The sequence below is a fragment of the Eumetopias jubatus genome, unplaced genomic scaffold (assembly GCF_037043125.1).
Source record: "Eumetopias jubatus isolate StellerSeaLion01/CBP00866 unplaced genomic scaffold, mEumJub1_p1.0 scaffold_16, whole genome shotgun sequence".
Taxonomy (NCBI): domain Eukaryota; kingdom Metazoa; phylum Chordata; class Mammalia; order Carnivora; family Otariidae; genus Eumetopias; species Eumetopias jubatus.
This window is the reverse complement of record NW_028274822.1, coordinates 80,104,275-80,118,378: the sequence shown is the minus strand read 5'-3', so window position 1 is coordinate 80,118,378 and position 14,104 is coordinate 80,104,275. Positions and strand designations below refer to the sequence as shown.

Below are 14,104 nucleotides of genomic sequence, written 5' to 3'. Positions count from 1 at the left end.
GTAGCTTGCTGGTTAAGAGTGTGGGCTATGGGTTGGGTGGCATTGGGTTCAACTCTTGGCTCTGCTGGTTATAAGCTGTGCCAACCTTGCATATCTTGGATACTTATGCTTTCTGAATCTCCATTTATTCATCTCTAAAGCAGGGTTGGTAATATTTAGTTCATGGGGTTGCAGCAATGGTTAAATGAGGTAAAGTTTATAGCCCTTAGCTGTGTGGCACCTGCTGTTCCTCTTACTACTGTGTTTATGGGCTGATCAGACAAGACAGAAACAGAAAAAGGAAAAATGCTGGTTCTGTATGAAACAGCCAAGATTGCTCTAAGCCAACATGGTCTAGTAGAAGTTTGTGTGATGATGGGAACATCCTATATCCATGTTGTCCAATTTTATAGCCACTGGTTCCATGTGGCAATTGAGTACTTGAAATGTGCCCACGGTCAATGAGAAGCCGAATCCGAAGTTTTGTCTAATTTTAATTAAGTATAAGTAGCCAAATGTGGCTGGTGGTTATAGCATTGGACAGTGCCCCTCAAAGCCTTAATGTCTCCGAAGGCTGGGAAATGAAGGCGTACACAGCTCTTAGCCAAGAAAAAGCACGTTCTCTGGGGGCTGGGGGGCACAGGCAGGGATACTCAGACCCTTTCGGAGATGTCATGTCATGGTCACAGCGCACAGGACTTGGGGATTTCTCTGCTTCCCTTCCAGACTCCCACCTCCCATCATTCTCAGCCCTGATCTTCACTCTTCCCTCCTCCCGGGGAGCACCCTGTTGTCCGCACCTACCTTTATCCTTGACCTCCCTGGGATGCCCCTTCATCTTCCCTCTGCTGGGAACCAACTCCTACTCGACCTTCAACACCCACTTCACACCCCTCCTCTCCTGGGGGTTAAACGAGGTCATGTGTGTAAATGCCTAACACATAGAACTAATTAAATATGTGTGTCTTCATTAACTTCATTAACTAATTGAAGCTCAGAGAGATTGGGTAACTTGTCAAAGTTCACACCACCAACGAGTAGTGAAGAAAGCCTGAAAGTCAGATGTTTCCTTCTTGTTGTTCCCCTAGCTGAGAGTCACTGAGAACAGGGCTTAAGGGGGTGGTGGAGGAGACATTTGGTTGAACCTCATACCGGTGAAGACCCTCAAATTTAGATATTGATCTTTCCCTCCAAATGAAGTAGAGGTGTTGAATGTGTTTATCTGTTGAATGAGAACCTGGTCACTTTCATGTATCATTTCTTCATTTAAATAAATATACTGGGAGCCCATAGATGGAGGTGGATAGGGTCTGTCTTGACTTCTTAGAAGCCTGGAGGGTGACTCTCCTTTGTCAGTACTCATGAATGTTGGTCCTGCCCAGCTGCCTGGAGTGGTTTCAGTTTAGATCAGGGTTTCTCAACCTGGAACTATTGATATTTTGAGAGCTGGATCATTTTTTTGTTGCGGGGGGCTGTCCTGGACGCTGTAGGATGTTTAGCAGCATCCCTGGTCTCTACCCATTAGATGCCAATAACACCCTTCTCCCCTCCACAGTGCCTGCCAGTTGTGACAATTCAGAATGTCTCCAGACATTGCCCAATGTCCCTTTGGGGAGGAAACAAAATGTACTCCTCCTTAGTGAGAAGCTCTGGCTTAGGTGTGGCCGGAGACCCCGACCTCATGCCTCCTCCACAGTCTCGCCCATCCTTGCTCTATGCCCATCTCTACGTCTACAAGGATTTACTCACTAGTTGCCCCTTGTTCTCAGATGGGATTGAAGAACCCACCTTCACTATATGGCTTCTACCTCTTCTCAGGCATCCTCAGCCCCCTCGGATAGGCCACCCTCCAGTGGGCTTGCCTTCTAGGTAGACCAGGATCCCCAGAGCCATTGTGTGGTCATGTTTGGCAGTTCTCACACTTTGGGGGGCATCAGAATCAACTGAGGGGCCTGTTAAAATCCCCCTGAACTTGCCCCCTAGAGAGTCTGAAGTAGTGGGTCTAGGGGGGGAACCCTGGAATTTGCACTGTCAAAAGCACCCCACATGGTCCACAGACTTCCTTGAAGACCCATCCTCCTGGGAGGGCTCTGGGCCTGACTCTAGCAGTGAACAGCAAGGCTCCTTCCTGGTTAGAAATGTCAATGTCCCCCCAGCTCCTTCTCTTCTTTCCCCTCCTGAGACCAAGCATGGAGCTCTACCTTCCACCTGGCAAGCATTTTCCAAGCTTTCTGGCAAGGACTAAACTAAAGCCCCTTTTCTTCCATTTCGCTAGTGGGACAATCATACCCAAGCTAACAGTCAGTTCGGCATCTCTAGACGTTCTGAAAACCTTTGCTAGCTCCTTCCAACTGAGGCTTCCTGGGGGCCAAGCCTTGGACTCTCAGGCAGGGGGTGTGGGGGTCCTGGGCCAACTCCACAGGAGGTTTGCACAGTTGCTGGTCAGCCCAGTGCTGGCCACCAACCAACTGCGAGTACCCAGGATGGGGAGCAGGTGGCCCAGGCCTGTGTGTAGGGCACAGTTGGGAGGTAGGGGCCGCCTGCTCCGCCCCAACCAGGCAAGGAGGCCACTGAGGAGCAGCTTGATCCTGGCAGGAAGCCTGCTGCATCTCTCCTCAGACACCATACTATGCCCTGACCCCCCTTCTCATCCCCGTCCATCCTCCACCTGGTCTCGGATGTTGGGAGCTAAGTTAAAGCAGGAAGACTTGAGGGGCTTGGAAAAATGAGTCTGGGGGTCTCTGCAAAGCTCTCTTTTAGATCTCATCGTGCTGGAGTAGGGGAAGATGACCAAAGAGAAAAGCAGGCTCTTGAGAGCTGGAATTTTACCGCAATGCTCTAGCTGAGAGGTGAGGTGAGGGCCTCTGGGCTCAGCAACAATCGGGACGGTAAGTGTTCACATCACAAAAACTGGGCAGGACCCTCAAACTCCAGTGTTTACAGCATCCAGGCTGAGCGGATTGGCTGATTTTGGATCCTGGGGAAGTGGAGAGCCCATGCTAGGCCCCGCCCAGCTCCCCGAGGCTGGCTGTCTCCCCACGAATAGACTTGGTGCTAATAGCTCTTCTGATATTCTCTTCATTTTTGAGAGGCTGGAAATCGGTTTTATTGCGAAACCTCTTGATTTCTCTATTTTGCCACAAAATCATTTTTCAGAAAGCTCTGTAGGCCTCCTAATAAGACTCGTAGGAGACCTGGGTGTGATCCTCAATCCCCAGTTTGTGACCTGTGACCTAAAGGGATGTTTGAGCTCCTCCCCCTGGAATGATGTTCTGGAGAGGTCGAATGGAGCAGTATACCTTTGGGGTACTGGTCAGTTGCCTGGCCTGTGATGAGCATGCTCACTATTGACCTTAAGGAGGAACCTGAATGGTAGTTCTGGAAGGAATCTTAGGGCTTATCTGGTCCACATACTACTTCTACAGATGGGGAAGCTGAGGCCCAGAGAGGTCTAGGGGCTTTCTTAAAATATGTAGCTGGTGAGTGGCAAAGGAGAGACTAGAAGTAAGGTCACTGAACCCAGTCCAGTGAGACCTCATAGTAATGGCCATTCCAGCATTCCAGGAGCTGGCCATAGTATTGCTCCCTGGGGCTTGTTGGATGTGTGTGGTGGGATGAAAATGGCCCCCAGAGACATCAAGCCTTAACCCCTGGAACCCATGTATGTTATGTTATCTTATGTAGAAAGAGGGTCTTTGCAGGGGTGATGAAGTTAAGGATCTTGAAAATGGGGAGATTATCTTGGATTAAGTGGGTGGGCCCTAAATGCCATCACATGGGTCCTTATAAGAAGGAAGCAGAGGGAGATCTGCCATAAGAGAGGAAGGCCTTGTGACCCCGGAAGCAGGATGCTGCATGCTGGCTCTGAAGGGGCAGGAAGGGGCCACCAGCCAAGAAAGGCAAGGAATGCAGCTCTAGCAGCTGCAAAAGGTAAGGAAACAGATTCACCTCTAGAGCCTCCAGACCCAAGACCTCCAGAGCTGTAAGAGAATAAATATGCGTTGTTTTAGGCCACCACATGTGTGGTCTTTGTTATTGCAGCAAGGGGCAGGGGAGACTGAGACAGTGAGTATTTGGCGGCGGGGGCAGGGATGGTGTGGGGGCGGGGGATTAGTGGCCCGGCTCACGTGTGTGATGTCACTGCCTAGCTCTTTATTCCGACTCACTATGCTCACGTCCCACAGACCTTCTTTCCGTTCCTTGAACATCCCAACCTTGTTCCTGCCTCAGGGCCTTTGCTCCTGTTGTGCCTTCTGCCAGGAATGCCCTTCCCTAGATTTCACATGGTTTGCACCTTCTGGCCTCAGTATAGATGTTGCCTCTTTAGCGAGGCCTTCTCTGACTCTCTGATCTAATTTTTTTTTTTTTTTTTTTTTACCTAACCCCAAGCCATGTTTCTTCAAATCACTATTTCATTTCTTTCATGCATGTGTCACTATTTAAAACGACTGCCTGAGTCTACCTGTTTATTATTCATTTCTTGCCTATGACTCCATAATGGCAGAGGCTCATCAGTGGATCTCCAGTTCCGAGGACAGTATCTGGGGCAGAATAGATGCTCAGTAGATATTTGTTGAATGAAAGATGGTGAGAAGTCCCCTGGTTACAGGCCGTCTGGGGTGAGCGGGTGGCTGGGTGGGCTTATTGCATAGCTCTTCCCCAGAATGAGGGGCTGGGAGCCCATCTGACAAAATGGTGGGGACACAGATGGGAGAGGGCAAAGCAAGAGTAACAACTCTATAAATAGGGCTTCTCTCCCTTCCCCAGGAAAGGATGGACTGGGGAAGCCCCTCGTGTTCAAATGGTCAGGGTGAGAATGAAAACTCCCACTGACATTCAGCGTGAAGGCGGTTGGTTGTTGGAGTCAATGCCAACAGAGTGAATCAAAGTCATGAGTCAAGTGCAGCCAGAGAGGGGCTCCTTCGCTGCAGACCGTCCTGGAGTCAATGCTCTCATTGGTTGGTCTGAGATCAGTTCTCCACGGGTGCTATCTCTCATCTCTCTCTCCCTTCCAGACTGAGAAAATACTCCAAGGTCCTCAGCAACTTGACGGCTAGTGGTCAAGTACAGGGTGGCCAACAGTGCTATCTATGCTAGTAGCAGCCAAGAGCTTGGGCTCGAGGTCAAGTCCTGGCTTTGTCTCTTGCAAGTTATGTGACCTGGAACAAGTGACTGCACCTCTCTGAGCCTTGGTTTGCTTATTAGGAAAACGGGGTGCTATGAGGAGCAAATGAATTCATCAATGTCAAGACCTTTGCATGGGGCCGGGCCCACATGGAGTGCTCAGTACATGTTGACCCGCATCATGATCATAAAACACAGGCTTGTCACAGAAGACCTCCTCTCCCCAATTAAGCTCATTCTCTAGGGTGGCAATTGACTTCTGTGCCTCCAACCACATTCTCTTGCTTGGTTTCTCTTTAACTGTAGATGCCCATAGAGAGACTTCTAGGTAGAAGCAAGACAGCACCCTGTGGCCAGTGCTGTGTGACTCTGGGCAAACTGCTCCACCTCTCGGAGTTTCAGTTTTCTTGTCGATAAGGGGGCCCAAACCACACAGCCCACTTAGGAAGCGGAATTCACCCCAGCTCTGAAGACACGGCTGTTGGGAAGGTACTCTGTAAGTACCCGAGGACACTGTAGGTGGAAGGGAAGTGATCACAGTGCAGGGCGAGGCTGACCGGCTGGTCCAGATGGATGCTGGACCAGGGACGTTGGCCTCTTTAGAACCCTCCTTCAGGGCAGCAAGCTGAACAACCTGGATATCCTCTGACACGCAGCATTTTAAAGTGACCGCTCCCAAGGGCAGAAGGTCCCAGAAGCCCCCAGATTTCCCTTCCTTACACACCCCACATGCTGCCACTACCCGCCAGGCCCACCTTCCCCCTGGGATCCAGGGTGAGGCTGCGTCTAGACTAACCATCATGTCTCCCCCCAGCGAAGGGCCAGCACCCCCAAACAACAGGACCAGGGATGCCCCGAGAGGGAAAGGAACTAGATGAAGCAGGAGAATAGGTCTGTGTCCAAGAGGAAAGAGGGAAGAAAGGAAACGAGGCCGAGAGAACAGGAAAGTCAAGGGCACTGCTGAAAACCAGGGATGGCCCCAGCCTCTGCTTGGCCCCCCAGAAGCCACAGACTGCTGCCTGTGACCAGGATGTGGGGCTCCAGGTCTGGTGGGCGGCCAGCCTCACCGTCACCTGGCCATCCAGAAGCCAGCTCCGACCCCCACCCCAAAAACGACATCCTGTAGTGCCCGGGACAAACCCACACTAAGGAAGAAGGGGCCTGGCTGCCACGCAACTTTTGGACATCCACCTAGATCCAACGTAAGCTGAGATTCCTGAGCCAAGATCCCAATTTGGTCTTACATATAAATGTGGCTTTAAAATACACTGAATTTTCCGTTCTTGCAACCACTGGGTAAAGACAGGACATCGTTTTACTGGGAGTCCGGTCACCACTGTGGAAAATCACATCATCACATCAGTAAGGCGACACTGCTGGTGGTGTCTGAGCGGCCAAAACAACATGCTTGTGTCAAATCTGCATTTGACACTTGTGTGCGGGCTAAGTCTACCTGCAGGAGCGGATATCCGAGCACTGATATATTACATTATAGCTTCTGTTACTATAAGTTACTTTTTTTCTTTTAAAGATTTACTTATTTGAGAGAGAGAGAGAGAGAGAGAGAGAGAGAGCGAGAGCACACAGGGGGTTGGGGCAGAGGGAGAGGGAGAGAGAAACCCAAGCAGACTTCCCGCTGATCATGGAGCCTGACGCGGGACTCGATCCCATGACCCTGAGATCATGACCTGAGCCGAAACCAAGAGTCGGACGCCCAAGTGACTATGCCACCCAGGCGCACCTACTGTAAATTGCTTTTATTCTTGGTCTCCTTTATTTTATAGTTAGGGCATTATATTTATTAACAAATGTAAAGCGTGAGTAGGTTATATGATCCATGAATTAGCTCCTGCTTAGTAAAGGGGGCATTTAAAAATATTTGTTAAAGTGGCGGAGGGTGGGGCGGGTTCTGGGTCCAGCACAGGTGTGAGTGATTGAGCCAGGGGAATACGCACTAGTATTGAATACTCATCCTTAGAACTGTTTCCCTCAGCAGGGGTCATGGAGCCCTGGACTTGCCCTGAGTCACTCTCTTCCAAACGGCACCTCCTCCAAAGCAGTGTTTTCTGCTCCTTTTGGTCACTGGAGGGGAGGTTGTGATGGATGAGGGCAGGTTGAGAGCTCAGGTGCAGCCTCCCAATTTGGGAAAATAGCTATGCTGGAGGAGATCCCATGTCAGACCAGCGTGCCATCCCCCTCCTCGGGGAAATGAAGGCTGCTTTTCTGAGTTGGTGTTTGGAGAGGCCCCTCAGGCCTGGTGGATAAGAGGGCTCCTGTTCAAGTCCTTCATATTTCATGACCTCCCCCAAGCCTAGTGTCCTGCGCTGGGCTTGTGTGTGCTGCCTGCCCTGTCAGTTGGGAGAGGGTCATCCTGGCTTCTGGGAGGGAGAGGGACCTGCTGGGGACTTTTCCATATCACACAGGGAGATTCAGGCTCCTGGGTCTGGGGTAGGGCTGAAATAAAGCCCCAGGGAATTCCAACGCTCCCGACCCCATGCCCGCCCCGCGCCCAGCTGAGAATCAGAACCAAGTGTATGGAACACTAGATCCAGCCCCTAGCAGGGAATGCCACTCTTACTCAGGGTCCTGCTGCAATTCCTGGGAGAAGGGCTGTTGAGGAAGGGGTTATGCCCAGGAATCTGTGAAGGAAGGCACTTCTGGTGTCTCCCGGAAAACCAGACCAGTGATTCAATCTGGACTCGACAACGGCTTTAGGATTTAAAGCCACTGAATGGGACTTGGAGGTTGTTGGCTTCCCAGAAGCTACGTCAAGACTGTCATCTCTACGGTGTGCGCTGCTGTAGGGAGCCCTGGGAGGTGGCAGCCCCCCGAGGACTGGGTTCTTGCCTGGAGTGGGGGTCTCCATGCTAGTTGTGGGTGAACTGTGCCCCAAATCTCCGCAAGCCAGGACAGCCCCGAGGACCCATCCTGGCCTCCAGCTCCAGAAAGGAAGGTCAGGACGATAGGGGCTCCCAGCCACTTGCTCCACCAAGAGGGTCACACCATGTCCTGGGTAATGGGGCCAAAACTCTCTGTCTCCTGCAGAGATGGGACCAAAAGCATGGGGGACACTCCAAGTTGCCCCCAGGAATGCGCAGAAGACAGAAGGGAGCAGGTTGGGGGACAGGAGCTCAATGGGGAGCAGGGGACCTCTGGGGGCTTCTGACACAGGCTCATCTTCCCTCCTGGGGTCTTGCTGGAATTGGCTTGGTTTTTGCCCAGGTGTGGTAAGTTAGAAAAGCTCCAGGAATCAACGGTGGGCTGAGGTGGGGTGCCACAGACTGAGCTCCCCCCCGCAAAGTGCAGTTTGGGGGCTGACTCATCAGGAAAGAAGACTGGAACCCGGGCAGTTCCTCCACCACATCAGGCACACTCCTACCTCAGGACCTTGGCACCTGCCATTCCCTCTGCCTGGAATGTCCCTCCTCCATAAAGCTTCGAGGCGCCCTTCTTCCTCTTCCTCCGGGTCTTCCAATGTCACCTTCCTTGAGACCTGTCCAGCCTCTCTCTCTCTAAAATTCACCCTCCCCAATACTTCCTGACTCTTTCCCTGTTCCATTTATCTCCTTAGCACATATCACTGATGGCCTACATATTTTAACATCTTTATCTCATTTATTCTTCATCTTCTCCACTACACCATAAGCTCCCCAAGGTCAAGGGGCTTGTCTATTTCATTCACTCACAAGGTCAGAGGGTTTGTCTGACCAGAGCAGTGTCTGGCCACAGTAGGTCTTCAATGAACATTTGTTGAATGCATCAGTGCAGGGGCTTGGAGAGGTGCTTTAATCCAGGTCCCTGAGGGATATCATGGAGACCTCTAAAGGCTCTCCAGACACTCAGGGGTCCTTGGGGAGGGGGTTGGGAAATCTTGGCCTGGGTTTCCGGGTGGCCCCACACCTGAGCCTCCTCTGTAGTGGGGGGTGGATAAGAAGTAGGGGCTGTAGGGTTAGTGCTAATCTAAGATGAGAGCAGAAGGGGGCAGAGAGAAATTTCCCTCCCTCTCATATCTCTGGACTCACTGTTCTCTGACCCCCTAGCTCAGCTGCCAATTCCTCCCCAAAGAAGGAGTTAGAATCACCCACTGTATCGCCTGCTCTTTTCCTCTCCAGAATCAGAAAATGCCAATCTGGCAAATGCAGAGGGGCCGGGACCCAGGTCTTCATGTTCTAGCTTTAGCTCCTATATAATATGAGTAAGACTACTGTTTTGGGGGACCTGGGGCCAGTTCTCTACTTTGATTCCAGTCCCTTCCTAAAGGAAGGGACTTCCTCGCTCCCAAGCGGCTGTCACAGGGAGACAGCTGGTTTAGGCTGAGGGTTACCCAGGCCTCAGCTCATCCCCGCTCTCTTCCCGGGACCTTGGCACTCACCCTATGCCAAGGCTACCATGGACACGCGCCTCTCGCTTCCTGGACGACTTGGGAGAGCCCCCTTCCCTCTGAGCCTCAGTCTTCTGCCCCGTGAATTGTAGATCCCAAAAGTACCCACCTTGAGGGGTTGCTGGAAGACACGACATCAGCTACCCTGACTCTTAGCTCTGGGTCTCATGGCTAGAGATACAGGCTAGAAGTTATGCCCATTCCGTTCTTACAATTGCAGGTTTAAGGGAAAGAGGCAAGAGTGGTCGAGTGGATGTGACTGTGTGTGTCTGGAACAGCTCAGGGTGTCTCCTGGGTCTGGTACAGAGCTGCAGAACATGTCTGCACATAGCACATATATGCACGCACGCACGCACGCATCTGTAGAACTTACCTGTCTACCTGGACTTCCGCATCCTTTGTCTCTGCCTTGGAAGGTCCCCCTCCATTGATCCCTTTGCTCTCACTGGTGAGAAGGCTCAGCACAGGCTCTATCTCTTTGAGCAGTTCACTGTTCTGGCTGTCCTGGAGAGCCACCCCAGTGCTTTTCTTGGTAGGGTCCTGGCCGAGGGGTCTGCGAGCCAGGCTGTTGGTATTTGAGAGTGAGCTGGCTCCCTGCCCACTGTCTTGGGCATGCTGGGGCCCATTGCCAGGCCCTGGGGCCCCATCCACTGGTGGTGTGTGCTCTTTGCTGGCCGATGACTGGTGAGACAGATCGACAGCCGTGGTGGGGGGACCCAGGGGCCGTGTCACCCGGATGGTCTTGGGGGTCCCATCCCCAGTGAAGGTGGTCTCCAGGTGAGTGGTGAAGCCCTCAGGGCCCCTCAGAATGAGGACCACGTGGGTCTCAGAGGCGATGCCCCTGAGCACCTCCAGGGCACTGTCATAGCTCAGGTCCACCAAGGGCTGGCCGTTGACCGCGAGGATGATGTCGCCGGCCTGGATGAGGCCGCTCTGCTCCGCGGCACCCCCTCGGATCAGGTCGGAGATGATCACGGGTGGCTTGCTCACCCGCTCCTTCACCAGGAAGCCCAGGCCCCCAACCTTGCGCTTGAAGAGGCGGACAGAAATGACGTTGGGTTGGATCTGCTGAACACTGAACACCTGATTCTCCATGATGTCTAGTATCCAGGGGTCCGAAGACTTAAAATATGTCAGGCCAAGCTGATTTCACCAGGAGGAGCCAGGCTTCACGCCGAGCTGAGAGGAAGAGCTGGGGGCTGGGGCCTCGGGGAGTCTCAAGAATGAGCTGTTCTTGGGTTCGTCTTCTCCGTCTTTGACGTCAACTCGGCGTCACCCACTCACTGCCATCCGGCCATTGGTGGCATGATTTCACGCGTCTGCCTTCCTCCTTGTTCTCTCTAGGAAGTGATGGTCGATCAGGCAGACGTCAGGAGAAGCCGTGGGACGTGTCCCTAAGCAACAGGTCAGGCCGACTGGGGAGGAGAAGTGTCTGGTGGATGTGTCTAGATGTGTCTCGAGATGACGCAAGCTCCTGTGCACTATTCTCTGGGCATCACCAGCTCATCAGGCCTGTGCTGGAGAGAAGGAACAAGGGAGGGGGTGAAGTTCCAAAAGAGAGATTGATGTGGATTGCTCAATACCACCTTCCAAAGCAAGGTGGGAAATGCAGCCAACTGAGAAGTCTAGCCACAAGACCCTGGATTTTGGAAGCCAACCTCGAAGTGAAATCCTTCCTCCTCGAGGGGAGGGGTACCTTCCCCATTAGCTGCAAATTGCCTGGTTTCATCTCCCATGATCAAAGACCCCCGAGACCAAAGGTCTCCCTGGGGAAACCACCGATAGCCTAGAAATCAAATGGCAAGAAGCACAGTCTCATCTCTTATCTCTCCCATCTTGAGAAGCCACCGTTTCAACTTGTCACGCGGCCTTTGGCTCTCTGTGTCTTACAAACATTTTCCATTCACATGTCAGGAGCTCAGCCAGCACAGATCTTTGCGCTCTCTGTCCTGGCCACTCCCAAAGTCCCCACAACAGACTCACTGGAAGGGGAATGCCTCCAAGGGTGTCCTTTCTGACCATTTTTGTAACTATCGACTAGTTCCAGGCCCCAAAGGACTGATTTGGCCACATTACAAACCATTATAAAGCCAATGTGGTGTATTAAATATCAAAGACATGGGTCCACACAAAACTTTAGAGAACATCTGTACTCCATAGACTGCCTGCAACCCTAATGGGGAAACACTAAGAAGAGTGGACTGTGTACCCCCAGGGTTATCATAAGCACACAACAAGTGCTCGATGAGTATTTGTTGAATGAAGAAAAATCCCAAAATATTAAACATAGCAGACACTTATTGAACAAGTATGCTCTTAATGTATGCATGTATGTGTGTGTATACACACATGCACACACATATATAAATATATATATTTGCCTTTGATCCTCATGGTTACTCTTCAATAGATGAGAAGCCTGGGAAGGGGTTGAGTTAGTTGTCCAAAGTCATGTAGAAATGACAGCGAAGAGAGGTTTTGAGCTCAGGTCTGCCCCACTCTTGAGCCCAAGCTTTTAAACTTACACTCCAGTTGGAAAAACTTCATATTCTGGTTATTTTCTCAACTCCCGCTGGCTCCCCCAGGCCTGGAGAAATGGGGTATGGTTGGGGTGCCAAGGGGCAACAGGGGGCCCAGCTGGGGATGTTGTGGTCCAGGTGAGGCATATACACGTGTGGGATGCACACAGCGGGCAGCTATGGACATGTGTCCCATGTGACTGACTTGGAGCAGGTGATCTGTGGGTTGTGGGTGGAGTGGGGGCAGGTGGGAGGCAGCAGAGAACCCCTCCATCTTGCTCTAACCCCCCTGTTCAAGTCCAGGGTCCAGCTCTATCCTGAACACCCTTCCCTGCCCGCATCCTCACCATGCTTAGCGCAAGGAGGGAGCCCCCATCTGCCACTACTAACAAAGTGACACTCACTCCCTCATTTCCCTTTTAGCGAACTCCCGGGGTCATCTGGGGGCTGAGGCAGCTGACAAGCTCCCGCTGCCTCTGTGAGCAGGAGATGGGTGCAGACATCCCCCAAGAAAGAGGTGTCACTTCCTGGATCCCCTCAAGGCGGGGTGGTTAGTAAGTGAGCCTCCCCCTTTTGCAGCTTGCATTATGTAACTCCGCCAGCCCCTCTGTGTGGGTGAAGGAATAATGAATACCCAGGCCCAGCCCGGCCTGCCTTCTCCATCTGGCGTCACTGTGTATGAGTGTTTCTCTCTGCGTATTCATGCATTGCCCTCATGCTGTGTCATTTCTCTGCTGTGTGTGTGAGCGTGTGTGGCCCGTGTGTCGGCCAGCTGAGTGTCTTTCAGCATCTTGCTGCTGGGGTTCCGGTTTGCGGAGAAAACCATCCAGAACCCCTGTGTCTTTCCCCAGTGGGGAGGATTGGTCCTCCCCTGACCCCTTTGCTTCCTTAACACTCCCCAAGCCCCATTTCTTCTGGGTACCGAACCCAGGATATTCTGTTGTTTAGCGGGAGGCAGAGATAGCTGGGCCCTCTAGATCTCTCTTGAGTGTCCAAGTCTGGCAGTGGACTCCATTCTTTAATTAAAGAACGGACTTGCAGGTGAGCTTTTGGGAAGGCAAGGCTTCCAAGGGCTTTCCTTCCACTTCTGGCTTGGGCCAGACCCTAAAAAGGACAGAGCCCGGGCTTGGCTGAAGAAAAAAGAAAAAGAATGAAGTGATCCACAAGCCTTCCTAGCCATGCTCAGCTTTTCCTCTTTCTCAGTTGGTTGTCAAATCAGGAAGGGCTGTTGGCTGGTGCTTGGGAAGTTGGGGTCTGTTTCTCACACTTTGGCCTTAGGCAACTTGATCTTTGGAAGGAACTGGAAGGAGGCTGGGCTTGGGAGAAGCAGGGATATTCAGTGTCTGCTGAGAGAAAGAGAGAAAAAGAGAGAGAGAGAGAGAGAGAGGCAGAGAGAGAGAAAGAGAGAGATCCAAGCCCTGTGCCTCAGCCAACGGATTCTGAGCACTCCCCAGGGTCCACCTTGATCCTAACAACAATCCCAGAATACTCTGTCTCCCTCCTTTTCCTCTGTGGAGCACATCCTCATCTGCTGCCATATTTTCATCCTCACTCTCGCCAAGGTCAGGTTTGAATATCCCCATTTTACAGACGAATAAATTAAGCTGCTATAGGAAACCCATTTGTCCCAGCTTGTGAATGTCCAGTGTCCAGGAGGCTCCTGGGCCAGTGGGGGTGGCTGGTGACCCTTCTGCCCCAGGGAAGATTTTAAAGGCCCCTTCTGGCTCTGTCTGTGTGCTTCCAGGTGAGTTCTTTATTTTCCTGGAACTTCCATTTCCTTATCTGTAAAATGGGGTCGTTAAGCAGTGACCACTTCCCTGGGTAACCAGAAGGATTAATTAAAATGGTGGACGCACGGTACTCAGCAACCTCACACAGCAAATGCCCAGAAGAAAGAGCTTCCTGCTATTGTTATATAACACGTAGTGATTTGGGCTTCCTGGCTTTTAATTTTAATTTTCTGCACCACCCTAGTTTTGCCAAAGGTAGTTGATGTGCCATCTCGAGGGGGCCCTTTGCTGGAAATCTGGCGGAATCTGGCACTGGTCGTGGCACGGGGCTCTGAATATAGGGAGCCGGGTGCTGGGCGGCACGTCCTGCC

The 14,104-nt window shown here is 51.9% G+C and overlaps 1 protein-coding gene across 1 annotated transcript in view; it reads right to left on the bottom strand.

Moving 5' to 3' along the window:
• NOS1 (nitric oxide synthase 1) overlaps window positions 1-10,944 on the bottom strand; it is an 80,304-nt gene extending 69,360 nt beyond the window's left edge. Inside the window, exon 1 of the mRNA XM_028116601.2 lies at window positions 9,858-10,944. Coding sequence (XP_027972402.1) covers window positions 9,858-10,579 — 722 coding nt within the window. The 5' untranslated portion in view covers window positions 10,580-10,944. The remainder of the gene's footprint in view (window positions 1-9,857) is intronic.
• Window positions 10,945-14,104: the final 3,160 nt, after the last annotated feature.